A 12,393-nucleotide genomic window follows, 5' to 3' on the forward strand; every position below is an offset into this window, starting at 1 on the left:
CAATGTGTATTATTGACCCACTCTGGTCTGCGCTGCCATCCATATCACTCAGGTTCTTCTGAAGTTCTTCACCGTTCCCTTTCATTTTTACTAGCCTAAAAAATGTTACCCCATCAGCAAATCAGGCTCACGCCCAGTTCATCCCATTGAGCTACAGCAATTTACATCAGCTGAGGACCCAGCCCATTAAGTCAATTACCTAATTCATAGCCTTGATTCCTGAGCACACCGCTAGGTAGAGAACTGGCCATTTCCCCATTAGCTTTATCTTCTTGTCTCTGAACCAGATCTTTATTCACTGCAGGTCTTTCCATTTCTTTTTCATTCTCCACTGTTACTGAGCTTCCTGGCCTGTTGTGGGAGGGACTTTATAGACAACAGACATTTTGCACTAAATGGGGTCAAAATGTTTGTACTTAAACATTTTTTTAAAAAAAGAGAAATGGTTTTGCTGTCCAAAGAAACATTTTTGTGGAAAATTTTCATTTTAGTCAAAATGGGCCTGTTTATTAGCACTAAAAGAGCAAGCACATTTTTAACTGAAACATTTTACATTTTTGGAAAATAAATTAATTTGTGGTTTTTAAAAAATAATTAATTTTCATTCGGTTGAAAGTTTTCAGTTTGGTCATCTTAATAAGAGAACCAAACATTTTAAAAAATTTTTTTGTCTTCTGGGAGAAAAACAAATATATTTTTTGGATTTCAAAGCTCCCATACAAATATTTCATTTTTTGGATTTGGTTATTCATTGAAAAAGAAATGAACAAAAAAGTCTGGGAAATATCTTTAGAAAAATCAACCCTTAAAGAACATCACACAAAACATTAGCATTTCTTTCTCTGCTGTCTGGCGGACCAAGTCTCACTCAGTGAATCCAGATCACAAGTGCTCTGATTCAAAACCAAAAGCTCCACGAACCCCACTCAGCTGAACAATCCAGCTTGACTTGTGCTGCTTCTTACACCTCCATTGATAACCAGGAAGCTGCAGCTGGAACCCAATGGGCAGGGTGAGGTTGAACAGAACCCAGCTCCCAGAGCTCCCCAGAGCTGTAGCAACTCCCGCTGGAAAGTGGCTGGATTTTCATTCCTCATGTTTCCAGAACTAACTGCGAACTGCAGCCACTGGGAGCTGCGGGCGGCCGTGTCTGCGGATGGTCAGTGTAAACAAACTGTCTTGCGGCCCGCCAGCGGATTACCCTGATGGGCCGCGTGCGGTCCCCAGGAGGCAGCTTGCCCACCACTGATCTAGACCATCCCTGGCATGTGTCTGTCTAACTTCTTCTTAAAAACCTCTAATGATGAAGATTCCACAACCCCTCTGGGTAATTTGTTTCGGTGCTTAACCACCCTCACAGTTAGGAAGTTTTTCCTAATGTCGATCCTAAATCTCCCTTGCTGCAATTTAAGCACATTAGTTCTGGTCCTGTCCTCAGTGGATAAGAAGGACAATTTATCACCATCCTCTTTATAACAACCTTCTATGTACTTGAAAACTTAACACTCCTATCCTCTCCAGACTAAACAACCCTTTTTTCCAATCTTCCCTCATAGGTCATGTTTTCTAGATCTTAAATCGTTTTTTGCTCTCCTCTGGATTTCCTCCAATTTGTCCACATCTTTCCTGAAGTGTGGTGCCCAGAGACAGTACTCCATTTGAGGCCTTATCAGTGCTGGGTAGAGTGGAAGAATTACTTCTAGTGTCTCGCTTACAACGCTCCTGGTAATACATCCCAGAATTATGGTCACTTTTTTTGCAACAGTGTTATATTGTGGACTCATATTTAGTTTCTGACATAGTATAAGAGTACTCCTTCCTAGGCAGTCAATTCCCATTTTGTATTTGTGCAACTGATTGTTCCTTCCTAACTGGAGTACTTTGCATTTGTCCTTATTGAATTTCATCCTGTTTATTTCAGACCATTTCTCCCGTTTGTTAAGATAATTTTGAATTATAATTGTGACGGGTTAGATCACAGAAACCTCTTTTGGGACTGCCACCTGATATGCCAAGATTACCTCTGAGCCTGCTTTCCCTGCCAGCTTGGGACTTCAGTGCCCTGCCTGGTTGTGCCAGACATGCTTGCCTGCTACAAACACAGACCCAGGTCTGAACCACATACCCCAAAAGCTGCAAGCTTAACTGAAAACAGCTTAAGAAGTTCTCCTGTCTCCAACACTCAGATACCCAACTCCCAATGCGGTTCAACCCCCAAATAAATCTGTTTTACCCTGTATAAAGCTTATACAGGGTAAACTCATAAATTGTTCACCCTCTATAACACTGATAGAGAGAGATATGCACAGCTGTCCCCCCTCCCCACAGAGTAATACATACTCTGGGTTAATTAATAAGTAAAAAGTGATTTTATTAAATACAAAAAGTAGGATTTAAGTGGTTCCAAGTAGTAACAGACAGAACAAAGGAAATTACCAAGCAAAATAAAATAAAGCACGCAAATCTAAGCCTAATACAGTAAGAAAGTGATTACAGATGAAATCTCACCCTCGGAGATATTCCAATAAGCTTCTTTTACAGACTAGCTTCCTTCTAGTCTGGGTCCAGCAATCACTCCCACCCCAGTAGTTACTGTCCTTTGTTCCAGTTTCTTTCAGGCATCTCCTTGGGGTGGAGAGGCTATCTCTTGAGCCAGCTGAAGGCAAAATGGAGGGGTTTTCCAGGGACTTATATAGTTTCTCTCTTGTGAGTGGAAACCCCTCTTCCCCCCTGTGTAGAATCCAGCTACAAAATGGAGTATTGGAGTCACATGGGCAAGTCACATGTCCATGCATGACTCAGTTTTTTACAGGACGTTTCCAGGAAAGCTCAGATGTGGATTGATGTCTATCAAGGTTCCCTTCACACATTGTGCACACTGACCAGACAGCTTTCTTGAGCTGGCCATGAAAATGTCAGGATCTTTATCCCACTCATCCATTCAAAGTAGTTTAAAATAATTCCTTCCAATGTGTATTATTGACCCACTCTGGTCTGCGCTGCCATCCATATCACTCAGGTTCTTCTGAAGTTCTTCACCGTTCCCTTTCATTTTTACTAGCCTAAAAAATGTTACCCCATCAGCAAATCAGGCTCACGCCCAGTTCATCCCATTGAGCTACAGCAATTTACATCAGCTGAGGACCCAGCCCATTAAGTCAATTACCTAATTCATAGCCTTGATTCCTGAGCACACCGCTAGGTAGAGAACTGGCCATTTCCCCATTAGCTTTATCTTCTTGTCTCTGAACCAGATCTTTATTCACTGCAGGTCTTTCCATTTCTTTTTCATTCTCCACTGTTACTGAGCTTCCTGGCCTGTTGTGGGAGGGACTTTATAGACAACAGACATTTTGCACTTTTTACTTCCTTTTTTAAATGCTTTGTTCTTTTTAACATCTTCTTTCAAGCCTGAAGGTCACGTTTTCCCATCTTGTGAGCCAAATTCCACTCCTGGCTACACCCACTGTAGTCAGTGGGGCTGACCGGTTGGAAATCTAAACAGTGCAGGTGCTGGGCCAATCCTGCTTCTGTTAAAGTCAATAGAAAAACTGCCATTGACTGCAGCAGGAACAGAGCAAGGGCCAAACCTCATGCTTTTGAAAATTCACACCATTGTTTCCAGATATCTAGGACACGTGCTAGGAGGACACCAAAGGTATTGGCCCAGCTGTGCTCCCGGAGGAAAGGGGCACAAAAAGACCAAGGTAAATATATTTGGTTTACATCTCTCTTGTAGCCCAAATCTGGCTACTCCACCAGCAAAGCTGCAGGGACTTTGGCCTATTACTGTCTTCCTTTAGGAGCAGCAAGAATTGGATCATTATATTGCAAAGAAAATTACAAAAGTGAGGAGGGTATTCACGTATCCACTTGCCTCACAAGGTGTGGGGACTGCATTCATTGCTACAGTGAGAGCACTTGAAAACATCCAGCTGTGCCTTCAATCATTAGATATGCCTGCCTCAGAATCCACAGGAGTGCCTCCACCTCCCTATACTAATGCGGAGAATACCTAGGAATTGCTGCAAATAGGGATTTATCCTAGTTCACTAAGGGCTAGATTGTATCACTAGAGCACAGGCCTTGGTAAGGGGCAGTGGACAGCTGCCCACCGCAGGAGAAGTGCAGGGAGGAGTCTGGAGTTGGGAAAGTCAGAGACTGGTAGAGAAAGTGGACCATAATGGTGGAAATTTTTGAACCTCAAAAAATGTAGGGTTCAGTTCAGAGTCAGTTGGGGGCTAGGATGGCGATTCAGCTCAGCTATTTTATCAAACCAGTTTATCCATCCTTAATACTTCTATGATTATGACCCTCTGAAGTTGTCACAGGCTCCCCTTACTATAGACCCTCTTCTCAGCCCACTCAGCAAGGCTGCCATGTTACTATTAGCACAGCATCACCTAGTGGCCCTAGTGTGTCTCTGGCTCTTTACCCAAGAAAAACACTATGAAGAAACCACACAGGCTCAGTGTTTCATGTGCCGCATGCTGGGCAACAACATGAGCGACTCCCCGCTTGTAAAACAAAACTGGCTCTTTATGAAGAGAACTAATGACAGAGATGCTGCAACTCCAGCCTGTGTTCCAGCCATGTGCACACAGACTGACTTCCTGGTGCCTCCTCCAAATGCTTCCTCCTTGCAACCTGTGCTCCTCCCTCCAAGTTCATGCAGGTTGCTAGACTCAGGTGGACCCCAAATATATACAAACACGAGGGCCTAGTTACATATGAATTGTTGCTCTTGTTGGTTTCTGACCATTTTTCTACTACATAGAACACAATGAGCACAGCTAGAGATCTGAGAAAATATATTCAAAGGGCTATTATCCTATTCCTATAAACTAGAGGCCCCGGCTGAGGCCAGGGCTCCATTGCACCAGGCACTGGAGATATACAGAGTAGGCGGATACACCTACACATGGAGCTGGAGGTGTGATTCCCAGCTTGTGTAGACATACGCACCCCAGCTCCCATTGAGCTAGTCCACTAAAAATAGCCATGCAGCTGGGGCATGGGCTAGCTGTCCTGAGTACAAACCCACTGGAACCCCACCGCTCACTGCTGCTTGTACTATCCCACCGATGCTGTTTTTTAGCATGCTGGCCCATAAGAGCTAGCATGGGTATGTCTACATGAGCTGGGGCTCACCCCCGTAGCTCCAGATGTAGATATAGCCACAGACCGTTCCACCTTGCCAGAGAAACGCTGGGGTGGGGGGAAGGAGAAAGAGACACACTGATTGGCCCATAGTCACAGAGCAGGTCAGTGGCAAAACTGGGACAAGAACACAGGTGTCCTGATGCCCAGCCATGTTGCATCCCCACTGTGCAACCCCGTCCTAAAACATGACCTGCCCTAAGCACAGGCTCAAGCAGCAAAGCTCAGGAACTGATGTGAATTTTGGGTCCACAGCTGCTCGGAGCTTGAGCCCAAATTTCCATTGGATCCAGGCTTCTGGTTGGATATCACACATCCCCAGGGATCAGGTCTGTGGGTTTGGTTCAGGCCCATGTCCGATCTGTGCAGGTTGTCAGTGGGCTTAAAGAAGTGGAATTACTGATGAGCCTGGGCGCTTCACTTCAATTCACTTATTTGCCTCAGACAAAGAAAATGCAAGGAATGCATCCAACCGCTAGTGACAGATCCTGTTAGAGAGATGTTTAACCACTGCCAGAACCCTGTTCATTGGGTGGTGTCCCTCACTAAAGCTAGCTGATAATGCATCATGGTGATAAGCTGTAATCAGTAGCACCGCATCTCAGAGCCACAGCACATGAAAGCATGGTTATGCTGCCATTTGCTGAGTGGCATTTTGCATGCAGAGTTGCTGAATCAATGGCTCTCTCTTCTGGCAAAAAGAATGGATTGCATGGGTGGTTTCTGCAGAAACAGGAGGAAGGGGAGCCCTGCTTGACTTTGGCTGATATTTCTACTGAAGCTGCAAGTCAATAAAGGAAGAAAGAAAGTTACATTTCAGTGGAATGCTATTTCTCTCCTGATAGAGACTAATCATACAGTGATGATTTTCACACATTAAACTTTTTCACACCCACATTTCCAGAGTCTGGCCAGAGGAAGAGTTGAACCACGAGAGACTGTGCTTGCAATATTTCTGTCACCACTGGAAACAGCAAACTCCAGAGACGTTGTGCTCTTGTTAGGTTTCAAATAGAGCTGACTGGAAGACAACATGTACCATTTAGCAGCAACGTGGTAGAGCTACTTTGGTGTAGCTGTGCCAATGCAGCGTTGTAAGTGTAGATCTACCCTTAGAAGGATCTGGGATGATAAACTCTACTCTGAATAAGGCAGAGCAGGGACTTGAAGATCTCCCACATCCTTGCTTAATGCTATAACTACTGTACCAGGTTGTTGAGCGTGAGACATTCTCTCTCTGATGAAAAAAGCAATATCTATGTCATTGCAAAGAGGAGTGATGAAATAACGTGCTTTTAGCGAAATTTCATTTCAACCAAAAATGTTCCAATCAGCTATAGTTTTAACTCCAATTTCTACAGCTCCCAAAAGGTTAAGGTCGTTCCACTAAGCACATGAATTTATGGGCACTTATCAGAATCGAATAGAAGGTTTGCTCATCTTTGATATAAACCGAGGGCCAGATCCTGGCATCAGATGAGGTTGCCCCGCACAGCAATGGAGGGCAGCCTTTAAGCTAAAGCTACCCCTAACTAAGCAACCGGGGAGCCCTCCATCCAAGTTCGCTCTGATTAGCCCTGAGTGAATAATAGATTGTTTGGTTCAATGGCCAAACTGAAGATATGGCTAAACATTGGTTTGTTTTGAACTGAAGGTTTTTTGTTTTTTTCTTGCCAAAATGAAAAACTGAAAACATTTAATTTGGGTCAAAAGGAAACATTTTTTTCAAAATGACGTCACCTTGAACAACATTTTTGACATTTTCATTCTGAAAACGTCATTTGGATTCAACGTTTTATTTCAAAACTGTCATTTAAAAATGATAGTTTCAAAAGGGCTCTTTTTTCATTTTTTAAAAACAAACCATTTCAAAATTTTTGACATTTTTGTTTTCAGTTTTTTTGTCTGAAACAATTTATTGGATTTTACCCAAATTCATGAATAGTTTTGATACCATGAAAAATGCATTTTTTGGTGAATTTACTGTTTGCCAAAAAGATTCCCCCGCTCTATTTGTGATTTCTATTGTATAAATGTGAAGGTGAATAATACACAAGCTTAACCTTAAGTACCTGTGTGTTGATGGGTCACTGAGAATTCTACTGCTGCGGTTCAGTTAGCTATTTCTTGCATTTTTCTTCTCACATTTCTTTATCTTCTCTATTACCAAGGGCATTTGCCTGTGAAACAGTTTTGATTTGGCTTAGCAGTTCACTTGGCGGGGACCTAAGAGTCAAAAATGTTGACTCTGTCACTAACCTTAAGCAAGCCATTTCTGCTCTCTATGCCTCAGTTTTCCCATCTGTAAAATGGAGATAAAGCTTAATCACTTAACGTTTCCCAAGTGCTTTGATATCCTCAGATGGAATTAAAGGCACTGTTATTGGGCCAGCTCTCTCCTCCAGCCATTACTTAGTCAGAACTTCCATTGACTTCAGCAGGAGTTTTGGGTGAGCAACGACTGTTGAGTTTGATCCAGTGTTAATGCTGTGTGTTAAGAAGGCTGTCTTTACTCTGTTTTCCTTAAATCTGGTATCATCCAGCCATCCCCTGTTTAAGATGTTTAAGACAATGTCGTTTAACCCCTGCAGCCCAGAAATGAACAAACCACGGGGGCAGACAAAATAGACCAGGGGTCAGCAAGCTTTCAGAAGTGCTGTGCCAAGTCTTCACTTATTCACTCTATTTTAAGGTTTTGCGTGCCAGCAATACATTTTAATGTTTTTAGAAGGGCTCTTTCTATAAGTCTATAATATATAACTAAACAATTGTTGTATGTAAAGTAAATAAGGTTTTTTAAATGTTTAAGAAGCTTCATTTAAAATTAAATTAAAATATAGAGCCCCCCGGACTGGTGGCCAGGACCTGGGCAATGCGAGTGCCACTGAAAACCAGCTCGCGTGCCGCCTTCGGCACCCGTGCCATAGGCTGCCTACCCCTGAAATAGACTATGCTGATGTTCTGGTGTGTTGTGGGGAAAGGAAATCATGGTTCCACTTTGTACTGGGCTTTAACTCCACGGATATGAAGAAGTTAGTTATTGAACCAGATTCCTCCCTGAGCAAACACTATGCTCACATCCATGTTGTAGAAAAACTACCGTGCTAGATTGCACGGGGACACTCCATCACCTCTTCTCTCCATTTCCCTCCCTCTTCTCCTCAGGTGGCAATCATTGTGACAGACGGACGCCCCCAGGATGGTGTGAAGGATGTATCAGCGAGGGCAAGATCCCTTGGCATTGAGCTGTTTGCCATCGGGGTGGGCCGAGTGGACAAGAACACTCTTCGGCAAATGGCAAGCGAGCCGCTGGACGAGCACGTGGACTATGTAGAGAGCTACAGTGTCATTGAGAAGCTGGCCACAAAATTTCAAGAGGCCTTCTGTGGTAAGTCCTAAAGGAGCAGCAAGAGGATCTGAAGTGGGGGGCAGACCTTCCTTGGTGAACAGACAGGAACAAGGAACATAGCAATTACCAGACTGAATCCGAACAGGAATCGGTGTAGCCCTGTGTTGTGTCCAACAGTGGCCATTATCAACTGTTTCAGAGGAAGGTGGAGGACATTCTTGAGGAGATAATGGAATAATCACCCCATAAGGGAAATCTCTTAACCCCCAGCTATGAGGTTTAGGATTCAGGAAGCTTCATATCCCTTCGATTTTTAAATAGTATCTAATATAATTGTGGGTGTTCTATTTCCTCTGTAATCGTTTTCAAAAAATCCTTCGGAGGTCTTGGTTTCAATGGTGCCTATTGGCAATTAGCTCCACAGATTCGTTATGTGTTCGTTCAATAAAAGTATTCCCAGTTCTCTAGCTGGCTGGAAAAAAATGAAAAGGGAAATGTTGACTGTTCCCTCCTTTCTTTCCCCCCAAATTAGAAAAAATCCAAATTTGAAAAATCTCTGCCAGACAGGCAATAGAATCAGTCCAGAAAAAAAAGGGGGGGTGGCTGGAGGATGTCACAATGTTGTGAAAATGTATTCTCCCCACCCCCTTTTTTTTTCTTAAAATTTCAACTTGGTGAAATTTCAAAAATCTCTAATCTTAGGTGAAATCTTCATTTGCTTCAGAAACTTCCATTGATTTGAGTGGGGCCAGGATTTCACCCTCAAGGTTATATCTGGATGTCCATTCCCATATCTGAACACCTGCCCTGGTTTTCAATACTGTATGCACAACCGCATCTGATTAGAAGACACCTGTCTCACGTCAGATTGCCCCACACAGACTGCAGAAAGATTGAATCATGACCTGTTACACGTCAGCCTCAGAGCATCTCACAGTTCTGTCTCTACCCCTGTGTGTCTCCTTCGTCGCTTTATTGTGTCACACCTTTCCCAAATTGCTGCCATCCATGCTTGGCAGGAAGGGTGTGTGAAATCCCTGGGCCTGTTCAGTTGACACGGGAAATGAGTATTTTTGCAGCTGCCTCCTACAGTCTTGCAGGTTTTGTTAGAAATAGCAATACCCTCCCATGGGGTTCAGTGTTGTGTTTGGTGATCACTCTGGACCAAATCCTTGAAGGCTCCTAACTTCCAGTGAAATCAATGGGATTTAGGAGCCTAAATACCTTTGAGGGTCTGGGGCTCAATGCCAGAGATCTCCTTTATTTTGTGTCCAGATACAACACCTGTGCATGACAACAAGAGCTTCACAACACATTCCCCAGGCTCTTGGCTTGGGAAGCTCAGCCCTTAATGGCACAGTCCCCAGCTACCACAAATGTTACTTGTAGGTGTGAATAGGAGTTTGCAGGAGAGTCATACTCTCATTATATGTATTAGAGTAGCTCCAAAAGGCACCATCCAAACACAAGAAGACAGTCCCTGGCCCAAAGACCTTACAATCTAACTACACGAACAAAGTCTAGGAACAGACATGGGAACCAACTTCCCCGAAGTCAAATGCCCTCTGACTTGTTATGGAGACTGTGGCTGCCTCAGTTTCCCCAGCTATAAAATGGAGCTAATGTGCAGCTGAGCCAGCAGAAGCTAGTCCATAGAACAGGGGCTGGGAGGCAAAAGACTTGAGTTCTGTTCCCAGGACCTTGGGAGAATCACTTCACCTCGCTGTGCTTTATTTTCCCCAACACAGAGATGATGATACTTATTTCCCTTTGTGATGGTCTTAGAGATCCACAAGGGGGAGGATTCACCCTGGTGCACCAGGACAGCTCAAGGCCTCGGCAACTTAAGGCCTGTTTTGAGCACTTAAGTGGGACGTAAATGGTGCATAGTTCTTGTCTGTATCCTCTGCCCAGGATTGGAGATGTGCTAACCCATTCATTAAGGTAGGGTTGCTTATAAATGCTAGGGGTTAACATTGCTTGGTTTAGAACAATCAGAAGGCTTGAGCACATATATATGGACCAGATGGAAAGTTTCCCACTGACTTTAATGGACTTTGACTCAGGCCCTGTGGTTGTGGCAGAGCCAGGTAAATACTGGCATACACTATTCCCTGCAAATACTCACCTAATTTGTAAACGAATTGGCTTCCGCCAGGTTTGTTACACCCCTGTGTTTCCTTTCGACCAACATTGATGCCCTGGGGCCTGGTTTTCAGAGATGAGTACTGGATGTGCCCATTGACTTCAATTCCAGGCCCAGGCCCAGGTCGAGTTCTATCGGCGCTTGTGTTCGCAGACAGCAAATGCACAGCTGAATGTGCAAGTATTACTGTAAAATGAACTTTAAGTTTGCTTGCACACTAATCTGACCAGAGAACAGCAATGATCCCATGTGATTTATCGGACTAATCACAACTAACCCAGACTGCCGGAAGAGTGAACGTTGGCTATTCACAGTTATTCGTGATCAATTCAAAGAATAACAAAAAATTGCAAAATTCTCATTGAACAACATTGAACGGTGAAGTAAATTGTGATCTGCTGCTGTGGGTGTTGCAGAAAGAGTTGCCCAGTAGATAGGGTATTGCACTCGAACTGTGGAGACATGGGCTCTATTCCTGGCTCTGTCACCGAGATGCATGACATAAGAACATGAGAATGGCCATATTGGAGCAGACTAAAGATCCATCTAGCCCAGTATCCTGTCTTCTGACAGTGGCCAATGCCAGGTGCCACAGAGGGACCTTGAGCAAGTCACTGTCTCTGTGTGCCTCAGTTTCCCCATCTGAAAAATCAAGATAATAACTCTTACTTCCCTTGGTGCTTCGAGAGCTGCAGCAGAAAAGAACGTTAAAACAGTCATACTGGGTCAGACCAATGATGCATCCAGCCCAGTATCCTGTCTTCCGACAGTGGCCAATGCCAGATCCTTCAGAAGGAATGAACAGAGCAGGCAATCATCGAGTGATCCATCCTGCTATGAGCAATGTGTTATTAAATGAGGACTTATAGGAGGAGTTTATAGAAGGGGAGAACATTAAAGCACATGCTATGCAGGCAGATAGAGGAACAGAAGTCTCGTGCTGTCTTTGGTCAAAGTGGCCTTGACACTTTCCCCTTCAGGGTCAATATGTTTTTATTCTGTATCTTTCCTTACAGATCTGTCAGACCTCTGTGCCTCTGGAGACCACGACTGTCAGCAGATCTGTGTCAGCACACCCGGGTCATATACCTGCGCTTGCAAAGAGGGCTTCACATTGAACAGTGATGGGAAAACCTGCAGTGGTAAATACCATTGTGCACCCCTGATATGAATGTAGCAGTGTGTGATATGTCAGGGGGTTGTTGAGATATCCGAGGCACTGCCTCAGAAAAGCAAGAGGCTAAAATCAGGATAGAAGAATGGTACCTTCACCCCAATCCCATGGGTTGCTCACTACTCAGAATTTAACAAAGTAGCTCTCCCCTAGGAGGGATCCTTACAGATTCAGGGCCGAATCGAAAGCTCACTGACGTCAATAGGGATCTTTCCATTGACTCAAACGTGCTTTGGACCATGCTCTTGGACTGATTTACACACTTAGCAGAGACATTTCCTGGAAGGCACCCAACACCCTCCAAACTGGGGCAGATTAATCATGAGCCCCATTGATCTGTGGGTCTGAACCCCAGCACGCAGAGCCCCAAGGCCCAAATGAAGCCATAGACCCATGTGGGACCCTCTCCCTGGTAGAAGAGTGGGAGGAGCAGGAGGTGGATGCTTCGGTAGGGGCTTGGTTGCCCTTGGAAACTTTCACGCCATTCTTATTGGCTAATCTTTTCTGGACACACCCCTGAGGGCGGGGACATAATGTGGCCCCAGGAATTATGCCCCCTCCGGA

At 44.3% G+C, this 12,393-nt stretch overlaps 1 protein-coding gene across 1 annotated transcript in view; it reads left to right on the plus strand.

Annotated features, from left to right (window-relative positions):
• Positions 1-12,393, plus strand: part of MATN1 (matrilin 1) — a 33,548-nt gene that overhangs the window by 11,355 nt on the left and 9,800 nt on the right. Inside the window, exons 3-4 of the mRNA XM_044998011.1 lie at positions 8,326-8,548; positions 11,672-11,797. Of these exons, the coding sequence (XP_044853946.1) occupies positions 8,326-8,548; positions 11,672-11,797 (349 nt within the window). The remainder of the gene's footprint in view (positions 1-8,325; positions 8,549-11,671; positions 11,798-12,393) is intronic.

Source organism: Mauremys mutica, chromosome 23 (genome assembly GCF_020497125.1).
Source record: "Mauremys mutica isolate MM-2020 ecotype Southern chromosome 23, ASM2049712v1, whole genome shotgun sequence".
NCBI classification, from domain to species: domain Eukaryota; kingdom Metazoa; phylum Chordata; order Testudines; family Geoemydidae; genus Mauremys; species Mauremys mutica.